The 13,207-nt window shown below is 40.3% G+C and overlaps 1 protein-coding gene across 1 annotated transcript in view; it reads right to left on the minus strand.

Annotated features, from left to right (window-relative positions):
• Nucleotides 1-418: 418 nt before the first annotated feature.
• si:ch73-22o12.1 (nectin-2) overlaps nt 419-13,207 on the minus strand; it is an 86,822-nt gene continuing 74,033 nt past the window's right edge. The window contains exons 7-10 of the mRNA XM_017415411.3: nt 3,149-3,281; nt 2,927-2,984; nt 2,710-2,799; nt 419-1,568 (exon numbers count right to left, since the gene is read on the minus strand). Of these exons, the coding sequence (XP_017270900.1) occupies nt 1,344-1,568; nt 2,710-2,799; nt 2,927-2,984; nt 3,149-3,281 (506 nt within the window). The 3' untranslated portion in view covers nt 419-1,343. The remainder of the gene's footprint in view (nt 1,569-2,709; nt 2,800-2,926; nt 2,985-3,148; nt 3,282-13,207) is intronic.

Consider the following 13,207-nt stretch of genomic DNA (forward strand, 5'->3'; position numbering starts at 1 on the left):
CACTGCCCACACTAATGGTGTTTTCTGTTAGACATCAGCGGCTCGCACTCAGTAAATAAATACTGCCCCCAGGTGGTGAAGCTGCAGAACAACAACAACTGAAAGAAATGGACTGAAACAATCTCAGAAAGCGATTTTTACTTAGATCAAAAATATACATGTTTATTAAATCAACAAAAAAATACAACTCAAAGTACAATAGATCAAATAAAATGCCTTCAGAAAAAAACAACAACAACAAAAAAAAAAAACAAGCTAAACATGCTGTAAAATAAACACCTGCTTGGCACCAAGACATAAAAACATTTTAAATTCATAGTGGAGGAAATTTTCAAGAGTCAAGGTGTTTCATTTTTAAAAAGGGTGAAAATATACTAATGAACTCTCTGTCAACCCGTTTGAAAGCCATAAAACACTATTTACACCTCTGGGGTTTTCATGCTTGTAATCCAGGTTTATCTTATAGGAACACACTTTTATAGAAATAGATTAGATTTTTTTTTTTATAAATCTATTTTTCATCTTTAACCTGTATTTAGTGATTGTAGTTTGCATTCTGTGCTTACGGAAGGATGCAAGGAAAATAAATTAAATCAACCCAGTCAGGCTGCTCACCCAAACTCAACCCCTTCGCTCTTTTGTTGTGTTTGCTTCTACTGGAGCGGAGCAGCGTTTCATTTTCACGACAAAGAGCAGGTGCAAAAAGTCAAAGTGTAAAAAGAAAATAAAATTTAAAAAAATCGACTCCAGCACAGCGCTCACAGTAAGAAAAGTAGTGTTGCTTCAGCACTTAAAGCCTCCAGACGGCAGTTTAAAAAGCCTAATGTCGTCACGGTCTGTGGCACTCGTCTTGGCGCTGCCTGATTAACTGCAGCTAATAGCTTCTCCGCAGGGCGCCTGGTTCACACAGGCTTCATGCAAGCTGGGTTTGGAAAACAACAACAGATACGAGAAAAAAAAAAATTGTAATCTTACTTGTTGTGCTTCTTTTGCATCCGGAACCAGAAAACGACAGCCTCAAGCTGCTGCAATCTAAGTGTTGATTACCTGTAAAATTCAACAGCAAGCTGAATTTAAAGGATTTTTGTTCTATCTAGTTTTAAAAGTAGTGTTATCTTGTAGCCGTGTGCTCCATCTGGTCGGACATTACCTGAACAACATTGTGCTTCTGGCTCAAACTGATAAAAGCAATACATGACTGAACCTGATCATTTCATAAGAAGAAAAAAAAGCTAATGGCAACTAATCATAAAATCTTCACATTTCCACGTTTTTACTCCAACAGTTAAATTAAATCTGTCCTTTTTAAAACAGAAATGCATCCAGTCATCTTCTGAGAATCCTCAAACAATCATGGGGGTCGACACAAAGCTCTCCCCACGGCTGACGTTGGGGGTCCCATTGTAGTCCTGGGGGACACTGTCTGGGCGCCGATAGGGAGGGAGAATCTCGCTGTTGCCCGGATCGTCCCAGCCAGGGCGCGAAGCAGGGAAGTAATGCTCTCCGTCGTGTCCTCCATCATCATCGCTGTCGTTGTTGTTGTCATCGTCGAGGTAGGCATCGAGATCCTGCAGGCAACAAGCAAACAGTACACAGAAAGAGTTCAGTGACAGCTGGTGACAAGCATTTCCTTGTGTTTTAGGAAACCTAACCTCCTCCTCGCCTGGTGGCTGCAATTTTGAAGGAACAAAACCAAGCTGACAACAATGTGTGAAACATTGTAAAACCACTCCAGAGGATATATCATCTTATAAGCAGTTCTTCCAGGAAGTTTTTATAATTTAGAAAGTTTTGACATTTTTATTACATGACCTTTTCTAAAAAAGACAATAAGCCACAGTCTTGAATAAAAGTAAACTGATTGATCCATTGGGCCAATAAGTAATCATTCACTCCTGAGCATGTCAAGCTGATTTAAAGGCAGGCATATCTGTGGGCAGCAAAATGTCATCAGGCTTGATACAACCTTCTAACAAATGCACTTCCCATGATGGCAGATCTCAAAGAAAGTAAACTACAGTAACTTTATGTTTGCCTCTTATTCTCTAAATGAGTTCACAGTCTGTGGGTCCGAACCAAAGTCGCTGCCTTGATTACATCATCAGTAGTGGTCAGTGTAGTTTTTTATGAGCAGCAGGCTTAGTGACAACAATCTCGTTCATTTGTACTCTGAAGGCAGAATTTATAAAGTTGGAGAAATAAACTGGAATGACCTTAAAGTGAAAAGTTTCCAGTTTCTCAGCAGCCTCGACCTCTAGATTCAATATGGCTGCCTTGTACGTAAAAATAGTTGCTGTAAAAAGCTGTTTATCTGCACTTCTGTCAGTTTGTTTTTCACTAAATTGGTCACACTCAGAGTTCTGAACAAACTACTAAAGAACATGTTGCTAAAGTGTTTGAAGTCACAAAGCAGCTACTTTTATTGCTAACAGCAGTTAGCCTGGTCACTGAGTAAAAACAGCTATTAAATCCCCCTGGTTTCCTGGTTTGCAACTGAAACAGAGTTAATCTGGGTCTGATGTAAATTAAACGCAGAATAAAACAAAACAGATTTTTAAAATTAATTCAGATTCTTGTGTCACTAATAACGTAAACCATCCAGCAATGCTTCAAGTTAAAAGGAGCTTAATAAAGAATTTACAGGATAAAAGAGCTCCAGTGATTGGACAGTTTGTCCGCAGCACATTAATATTCAGGAAGGGTCCTCACCGTGACGGGCTCCTGTCTGCTCTGGCTGTAGTCGTACTCGTTCGGCACAGATCTGCTCACTTCCTCTGGGACATAACTCTGGTTCAGTTTCTGAAGATACACAAATACATCAAGAGATCAAATCACTTCCGTCAGCTCTGAACTTCACCAGCCCAGCTACTACAGCGGTCGGGATGATGATCCTGTCTTGATGAGCGTTTTGCTGATTGTGACTCACCGTGGTAACAGAGCTGTTGGCCTTCTGAGGAGGAGGGGGCTTGTACTTGGGTGGACGACTAAAACACAGAAACACACAGCTGTCATGTTTACTGCGCCACACTGATGTGAGACATGCAGTGTCATCTAGGGGAGCAAGGGTTTCAAAACAACAAAAACACTTGGACATAAAAAGAAAACCAAGCGCTGTGAACTGAAGCGAAACCATCCCACCAACACTTACTCTCCGAATTTCTTGTTTTTGTGTTTGCGCCACATTGCGATGGCCGTTCCAATGATGGCCAGGACCAGGATGACCGCAATGATGCCTCCTATGATGCTGCCTGTGGCTGGACCCTTCTCAGGGAGGCGGTTCACTGGAGAACAAAGAATGAGATAGAAAAGAAGATCAGAACTTAAACAGCTGATATATAGAGGGAAAACATTAATTTGTCTTCCTGACTGAATTTTTAACTAAAACAACAGAAGAACTCCGAGGCCACAGTAAGCTATTAGTTTAGCAAAAGTCAAAATAGGAAAAAAAGTTAACATTTCAACCAAATGGGTAAGAAAAATCATCCCATTAGGACCAGTTACCCTCCAGAAAACATGCAAAATCTATACATATCAAAGAACAGTTGTTGCTGTATTTATTAAAAGTAACTAGAAAACAGTCTGTTATTGTAATTATAATTACAACAATACTGTGTTTACATAAACGGGTGAATGTATATTTAACCAAGTTGTAACATTTCTTAAAAATCATTTTTCATATTTTTAAGTTTCTCAACAATCTTTCCAGGGACAAGCAGACGTTTTAAATGAGAATTTTCTCTCCAAACACTTCGACACAGGAATGGAAGAGACTTTTATCATCTTACAGATTAGTAGCTGTACACAAAACCTGCCATTAACTACTGGGGTCAACTCTGTTAGCAAAATATCTCATTAACACTGGGCATTTTAGTGAAGTTCCCAGAAAGTAATCATTGGCTATACAAAATTCAAGATGGCCACCACAGCTAATCAACCTTAGCCAACACAAAAACGGCAGATTTACAGACATTGAGCTACACTTTGCGTGGTAGTAGCTGAGAGTCATTCTCAACACATACTCTGAGCACCATCCCATCTCACAAAAACTATCAATATCGTGAAACAGCGATGGCTCCGCCCCCTTCTCGTCACAGGATCATCATAGGTTGAAACTTTGGCATGAAAGGCTGCGGGTGATATGCATTCCTTCGAGAAACACTAGGCCTTTAATAGCATCCGTTTCTCCTAAATAAACCTGAACGAACAAACTTGTTTTAGTAATAAAGCCCTAAAACGATCATTATAAATACTTAATGAAAGTAGCATGACATTTAACAGAAGCAACATCCTTCATTTTAACAAGCTACTGACAGAGGAGTGACATTTAAAGTTCAACAGTAACTTCCAAACTGGTTTGTTTTTGTCATTTTTTTCCCCAATAACTGACATATTCTTGTTGGATGCAAACTGAAAAAATAAAATAAAAAAATGAAAAAAACCAACAGTTAATGCTGGCTGTTTCTTCTTCTGGGATCAGTAACCTCAGGAGTCTTCACAGTTTTTTTCTGAGAGCTGCTCAGAACCAAAGCCTCATCCAGCAACAAGCTCACAGTTACGTCCTGCGAGACGAGCGCTCAGTGTCCTCAAGGCTACGAAACAAACCTCCACGCTTCAATTAAAGCTAAAAGCAGTCAAGGAAACAGAAGTGGAATCTTTAAAAATAATCATTTTATAGCCTTCTATTTTTTTGTGACCTTTTCAAGAAGTCTGAATAAATTCCTTTTAATGAAACATAACGTAGAATTAGACTGTTAGTGAGATAACACGTGTTAATTTGGAAATAAAGACAGACTCTGGTGTAAATCTGAGTGTAGAAATGTGTGTGTGTGTGTGTGTGTGTGTGTGAACACGTGCAACACTGCTGGTGAAGTACAGGAGGGGTCTTGATTAGAGTGTCGAGTCACAGGGGTGATTAAAAAGAACCAGTGGAATCATGCAGAGGTTCTGCTAATGAACCATGACCACACTGAGCATCAAACACACACACACACACGCAGACACACAGCGTGTTTACTAAAGGTGCAGCTAGACTCATTATCCTCCGTATTCCCGGGGGATTATGCTAATGAGGGGGAGGTAAAGGGCAGAGAGGATCTGAGCTCATCTGATGAGAACAAACTCTGGTTTTAGTAATTGGAAGGGTCATGATTGAACGATGTTAGCTGTCCAATTACCATTCTTCTCGAACAATAGACTGCTTTGAATATCTTCTAAAATAATTTCCATTCTTTCACATGGGGGAAAAAAAAAAAAGTCTCCTAATGATCAGGTGTTTTCCTGCCACTCATTACAACACCATCTCCAACACTGACCCTTCGTAATCTAACATCCACAGTACACAGCTGGGGCTCGCTTCTCTTTGTGATTTTATTGTCATAACTAAATTAAAATGGTTATATTTGGAGGGTTTTTTATTTTATCACAATTCTGCCATCCTGTATTAGATTAACAGAATACAAAGATAATCAAAAACTAGAAGAAACGGAGGAGCCAAACCTGAAATATGAAACACATGAAATCACAAAGAGCTGACAAATGGGCTCCCTGCATACAACTAACAGAAAAGCTTCTTTTCATGGGGTGAATTGAGTTAATTGGATTTTTGGGGGGAGGGAATTATTGAATAGGGTACAAATAAATTATCCATTGTTCATTTCCTTCTGCTCAGAAGCTTATTTTGCTCATATTTTGGGACGAAAACCAACACTTGGTGGCTTAAAGTTTCCTATTTCCAGGAGTCAAACCGCTGATTTGCTCACATTTTAAGCTTCAAATCAATCGGCTCAGTTGTACATACAGCACAAGAACACTTCACAAAAAAGAAACAATCCCACACGTTAAACAGTTTCTGTACGGGACACAAAACAAGTCCAAGAGTCAAAATATCAGAGCAATCAGAAGGCTTCTGACTTTTGTTTCAACATTTAGTCTGATGAGAATACAAAATATAAAAGCTATTAGGTTCAAAATGAGAAGTGTGGGGAAAAAACAATAACTATATTTTTCTATTATTGGTTTATTATTTTACAAGAAATGAGAGAATAGAGCTGAGTGTTCCTTTATCAAATTCAAAGCCCCATTTTATTACGTGAGCAGAGAGATTTGCACAGAGAAATTGAAAGACCAAGTTGTCTTTTATTCAAACAGAGACAGGCTGGATATTACATATGAGCTTTATTAGATTTGACACGACTTAACCAGGGCTGAGTCATGTCATTTCAAATTTTTCATTTTGGTATATTTGTTTTCTTTTGTCCCCTGGTTGCTAAGAACTGATAAATCTGGAAAAATAAAAACAAAAGTTATTGGAACATCATTCATCGAGTTATAGTCACTTTTACAGAAAGTCTGTCAGATTTACGTCCAGCTGAACATTTGAACAGATTTAAGAGATTCGAGCTGCTCGTTTGTCATCTGTTGCATGTTTCTTTATGTTTGGAAGAGAGAAGAATCCAGAAGTTAGACACATCCATCCAACTCATACTGGTTCTCTTACTTTTAAACATTTATGTGAGAACAATGTCTTCTCTTTAGAAGAAACTGACTTGTTAAAATAGCAGCAAATGTTTAACAATACAACAAAGGTAAATATGAGGAAAAACACATTTAATAATTAGTAAAAAAAAAAAAAAAAAAAAGGTAGAATCAACAGCACTGTGACCAAAGAATAAAATCTTTTTAAGTATATTCCAATCATGATCCATCAACTCAAAATGATCTCTTTAAAATGTGAGAAATGCAGCTGTGATACCGTTTTAAATATGCATATATAGTTTATTAAACATCAAGTTCATTTTAGACGTTTACGTTTCAATAATCTGCATGAAGACATGTTTAAGGAGCATCTTTACAGGTGAGTTTCTGTCAGGATGAACAACCTGCAACTTTCTAAACTCTGCTAAATAGATCTTTATGAACCCAGAGAGCAAAACCAGCTATGTAGCTTTAATGTCTTTAGCTGAGGATGTTTAAAATTAACAATAAATAAAATATTGCAGTGTTTTGGTTCATTTTTTAATGCTAGAAAAAAAAAGAATATTCTGCCTTTTATTTGCCACAATAACCAGAGAATATCTATTTTCACACAAAACGTCGACATTTTTAATGATTTTTTGATTAATTACAAATGTAAAACACAATCTTACCCACTATTAGAAACAAACTAGCTCTATGATTTTTATCCTCATAACAGAAAGTATGAGGATAAAAACGACATCTCTGGAAACATCTTAATCACACTGTGCTGCAGTGAATACCATCTGCCTCTTGGTGGTGCTGTGTTCCTTCAACGCTGCAGCACCTTCTGGCCCCCGAGGCATTTCAGTCTAAACCCAATACCTGCCTTGTCTTGTGTGTAAGTCTGTGTCTCTCCTTCCTCATTACACTGCCGTGTCTGTTTATCGTCACACCACCCTCCTCATTTTTAGCTCCCGGGATTTTATTTTTTTTTCTTATTTCCCCCCACCTCTCCCCTCTTTTTGCTTCACCTTATCTCCCAGGCGTCATTATCCAACCATGTCATTTCACTCAGCAGGATTCAGGCAGAAAGTTATTCCTTCCATTCAGATAACCCCTGATAGAGAAGAAAAAGCAGCAGGAAAAGAGGCCAGGTCTGAGGATTGAGGTGAAGCACAGAGACTCGACTGGGGAGCCTGCCCTCAGTGTTGGCCCTGGACACCAGCCATGTCTTGTGCTAATGAAATATCTCAGAGTGTGTGTGTGTGTGTGTGTTTCCTGCGTCTGTTTAAAACTGTACAGATCTTTACCAAGGACGTGCAACCAAGGCCCCCAAACCCATCCGAACACATTGTTTGAAAGCTCGCTGCCTTCTTGTCACACCGCCTGACATATTTACACAAGAACGCTGCTTTGCTGAGCGACCCCTGCCCTCCAGCCTCTCTCCTCTGGACAAAAGTCCACTTGCACACACAAAGACGCAATCTACATGCATTAAAAAAAGACATAAAAACAAGTGCACACGGAGCAATTTATCTGCGAGGAGCCCCGAGGCGGAGAGCGGCTCTTCCAACCAAATCATGTTCGGTTTTATTTCTTCTTTACGGTGAATGAGAAAATGGGCCAGAGTTCAGATTTAGTTTTAAGGTCAACTCCATTTCTCGTGCGCAGATCAATGTAACAATCTGGTCTGAAAGAGATCTATTCTTTATATATAGGAGCCTTCCACTGTTCACCCAGTCAACCGTAGACCACCACTCTCCCAGGGGGCACAGGAGAGGAGGAGGAGTGGGAGTGTCGGAAGAGGAGATGGGGCTGAATGGTTGGCTAAAGATGTCTGAAATTACTGCAGACCTACTTCAGCAAGATGAAAATACCACCAGAATCTCCTGAGCTTTAGGGATGCATGGATGAATCCTGGACACAGCGCTGCAGCTGGAGGTTTTTCCACTTTTTTCCTCAACTCTCTTTATCACCCGTCGCTGGGGGCGAAGGAGGAGCCATAATGTTTCTGCCCAGTCTGTGTGTAGCGGATGTGCATCTACAACTCATTACCTTTTTCAAGTCAATCCCATTCAAGATGGCGGCCACAGCTAAGCAACGCTAGCAAACACAAAAGTAACAATTTTACTATAATTGACTGACCTGGTAGTAGCTGAGAGTCATTCTAAACACGAACTCCAAGGACTAAGTGATTGTGCTAGATGTATTTTTCAAACTTTGGCCATCTCTTCTCATCATGTAATGCTTTTAGTTAAAAACTGTGGAATGAAAGGTGGTGGGTGATGTGCTTTCCTTCAAGGATTGCTTGGCCTTTAATATTTTGTTTCTGAACCTTTGGAATAATTATAAAAAAAAAAGTCTTTAATAAAAAGTCTCTGATGACTAGATCTCTCTAGATCAGTCTCTAATAACTTGTGAGTCACTGACAGGGAAGCTAAGACGTACTAAACGAGACCTAAGCAGAAGAGAGCCGAGTTAAAGACCGATTAGTTTAAACACTGGAGTAAGAAGAAAAAAAACGAAACGTAGGAGAAATGAGAGGAATCAGAAGAGGGAAGGAAGCAGCAGGTAGAGCCAAGAGAGATGAAGGCTGTGATTAAGAGGCTGGCTTCAGATAAGTACGGAGGGATTTCCCGGCTGCTGCCTTCACACAGAGCAGGGATGAAGGAGAAAGCAGAAGACAAAGATCTCACATCCCTCTCTTTTTGGACTCAATCCCTTGTTCTGTCGTCCTGCATGTTTACGCCTCTCCCTGAAGGGATTAAAGTTAACATGCTGGCCTCTCCTCAACTTCACAGCGCTGGCTGGGCTTTTACTGCATTTGTTTGCCTCCCCTCCTTCACTCCCATCATCCCTCGCTCCTGTCATCCCGCCTCCATCACCAGGTTCAATCTGGGATTGTCTCGTTTGGCTCGGTAATACCACAGAACCGCCCCGCAGTGTCTCCCTCTGAATCTCTTATCTCACGTGCTTAACGAGCAGAGATAAGCTCGTTTTTATTACCCCCAAATGACCTGTTCAACAAATCTGACACACACACACCAAGTTTTTACGACACTGAAACCACTTTAACCAACCTTGAAATCCAAATTCCTGTGTATCCATTATCTACAGAGGAAAAGCTGCAGATATATGTGCTTTTGATCTTGGCTTAAAAGATTACTGGTCCAAGAAAAACAATCCTACTGTAGCTGATGATCAAATTCCTTCCTAACGGGTCAGCAGGACTATTTATGAAGAGACAGTTGACCAAAATATCCAAAGCCTGAGGCGCCCCGGCAGCTCAGCGTGATGTAATTGTGGCCATGTGGCTGCGACGTTATGGGATTGTCCTGTTTGTTCATTTTCTCACCGTTTCTTCTTTTGTTCTCTTGGAAATCTTTCGAGTCACATCCTAGTTTGTTTTCCAGCCCAGTGAGAAATGTTTAATTACTTGCATTTTCTGCATTTGATCCCCCTGCCACTATTAGCGCATCTGACAGGGAAAACATTTGACGTCAAATTCTTTTTCCGCATGTCTGTGCCGTTAAACAATCTCACGAACCACTAAACGGATTTTAATAAAAACTTTCAGAGACTAATCATTTGGTTCACATCTACCCAATTCAAGATGGCCACCACTGACAACTGACCTTAGAAAACACAAAAATGGCTACACCTCAGTGAATTTTACAGATACTGAGCTACGTTTTGGAGTGGTAATTCACAACCCATACTCCAAGTGAGAGCAGATCGGGCAAGATATTGCATCATCTCTTGAGATTGAGCATAATGTTTTTTTTTCAAGGTTTGTCCAAAACGAACTCCTTCATTTCTCAACATAAGATGATCTAAACCTCAAGCATAAAAATGCAGTAAGTGATATGCAGACATGCATTCAAGAAATACTAGGCCTTTAATTTGCTTTGTTTGTAGGAAGGTAAATGAAACATTTTTCCAGGAAAAAAAAAGAACTAAATGCAAAGTTGTAGTGTCATAAAATAAACCGGTTTGGGCTGAGACCCTGTCTGCAGAACCACAGGAAATAGGAAAAACACACAGGGCTGGTACGGTCACAGCAGAGTGCCTGGAGATGAGATTAAGACTCAGTGAATTGATGGCCTCTGAAAGAGATTAAGATGAAGAACAGTACGCGTAATCTCGTTGCTCACTAAGAGAAAAGAGAAGCCTTTAGATTTTGCCATTAACTTTGTAAAACACAAAACCTATCCATCTGTCGTGGCCATTCATTAGTTCATCTGTGTGTGCTCCTGGTAATACAGTAACCTAATAATCAGCAGCAGAATGGTGTGCAAAGATGACAAGTACAAAAGCAAAAAAGGTAGAAAAAAAAAGCTGAAAATGGCCAGGGTGGACTTGACTGTCTTCTATAGACCCGCAGCACGCACACACTCCTAAATTATTCACCATTAACGCAGGAGCTGCAGCAACCTCTGACATTAATTCTACGACACTTGAAGACTGCTTCACCCACAACCACAGCCGCCTCGACTGTCATTTACTATTCCTCGCACTCACTGCGCCATCCCAATTCATTTCGGCGCTAAACAAATCAGCTCAAATTGATTGTTCGGACAACGCGGCCAAGTGAATGATCTGAGAGGCCGCGCTGAAGTGATCCAACTGAAGGAAATGCTGACTGAGGAATGTGTGAGAGATGCTTCTGTTTGGAGCGTTTGGTCTGGGGAAATCAGCAGCTCTTTTCTAATCATCTGTGATTCAACAGCTCAAAGTTGTGCTTGTGAACAGTCGAGGATTAAATTTACATCACTGGCTGAGACTCCAGTGAGTGTGTGTACACATGCATGTTTTGGCATTTTCAAAAGTGGCATGGTGGATAGTGTGTAAACTCTGTACAGTGTTTTTGATGCTGCTCTTCCTCTCCCTCTCTGGGGAGACAGTGTGTTCCCTGCCACAGTGCATCAAAGCACACTCAGTTGCCTTGGGAGAAGGCAGGAGCTCTCCTCTTTTTTCCTCCATCATCCCCCTCTCTCCCTCCATCCACTCCTCCTTTCCTTCCCGTTTCTGACAAGGTCGCCGTTCCCCTTCCTGCTGTCTTCCCTGTCAATATTTACAGTCCACTTTCCACTGGCACAGGGGTGGCCGGCCGTGGCCAGCAGAGAAAGCAGGGGTGCATTAGCCAAATGTAGCTGTCCACTCGAGGACATGAATGATCTGTTGTACGACAAACACTCTGCTTGTCCACAAACACATGCACGGATCCAGAAGGGTGCCAGGCAGAGCTCGATGCAACACGCAGATACTTAGCAGGAGAGTAACAAGTGCTCTAAAAGCACAGGTCAGATTATGATTACCGCTAAGGGAGCAATTCCTCTTTTTTCTAAGCAATTTTAGCACTCTTAAAAATCGAACACATTAAAGTAATTATAACGCGTTACACAACCGTCTCAACATTAAAGTAAAGTCACTAAAACACATGCAGAACAGTTAAAAAGCACTTTGCTTCAACATCTTTAAGGAAAAATTCTGATACTTTACTGCAGTAAGGAACGATTCATTACCTGCTAAAACATTCAAAACGTCAAGACAAAAAGTAGGACAACAAATATAATAACTACATTAAGATCAACTCATGTTGTGAAATGACGGAGTTGAAGTCGTTTTCGTCAAAATAACATTGTGTGCTATCTGATGCAGAATTGCAAGATGTTACACTAAATGCATTTAATGTGAATAACTCTCAGCTACTACCACATTCAATTTTAGCTCAGTATCTGTAAAATGTAGCTATTTTTGTGTTGGCTGAGGCCGATTAGCTGTAGAAGCCATCTTGAATTATGCCGACTCCAAAAGTTAATAATTTGTAGAGGTACACCCAGTGAATATTTCCTGAAAGGTTCAATAAAATTTGTCCAGTGGTTCATGAGATATTTTTGCTAACACACACAGAGAGTTGACTCCAACAGTTAGCAATCAGTTCACGCTCAGATTAGATCGAGGATCAATCTCAGCTACTACCACGTCACATCAACTTAGCCGCATGTCCAGCTTGCAAAAACTCAAGTGTATTCTGCAGAGCTCTGAGGCGGGTCAAGTCTGGGCCAGTTTCCAAAGTATTTTAGGATGCACCGTCTACCTGAACAAGGCTGGCGCTGTCAGGGAGCTGCTGCCATAAAACAGACAGTTTATGTTTTTTGTGGATTTTCTTTTAGATCAACTGTCAGTATCTTACCTGCAGTAGACAGCAGTCAGATTGAGCTCGATTTGAAGAATCAGATAAACTCATACAGAACAGACGAGCCAACAGAGCTCAGAGCAGGATCGGTTTTAAAGCGGAGTCACTTCAGCTGCTGGTAAATATTTAAATCCTCCAACTACTGATGTGAATGTACACAAGTTTAAAGGTTTCAGACTTTAAGCTACAAACACATGGTTTGTGCACAGAAGGAAATTAGAATTATCAGTACCATATTTGTGTTTTAAATGGTTATTTTTTTGGTGGTCATATTAACACAGTAAGCTATGAAAATATAAAACAATGTTATTTCATTTGAGCCTAGAAAAAACAAACAAATCAAACAGCCTGAGGTTCATTCATTCAGGCACAATGAGTCGGGCTAGAGTCCAGCTTAAACAGATTTTTTCAAACGGCCTTGTTTAGGCCAGATCAGTTATTTGTGTTTTATAGAACAGCCATGCCGAGGTACATCACTCAGCACACGTGTTTCATTGTACGTCGATCCAAAAGCATGCAGATGAATTCTGATTAGCACCACTTCATCTCTCT

The sequence above is a fragment of the Kryptolebias marmoratus genome, linkage group LG16 (assembly GCF_001649575.2).
Source record: "Kryptolebias marmoratus isolate JLee-2015 linkage group LG16, ASM164957v2, whole genome shotgun sequence".
Taxonomy (NCBI): domain Eukaryota; kingdom Metazoa; phylum Chordata; class Actinopteri; order Cyprinodontiformes; family Rivulidae; genus Kryptolebias; species Kryptolebias marmoratus.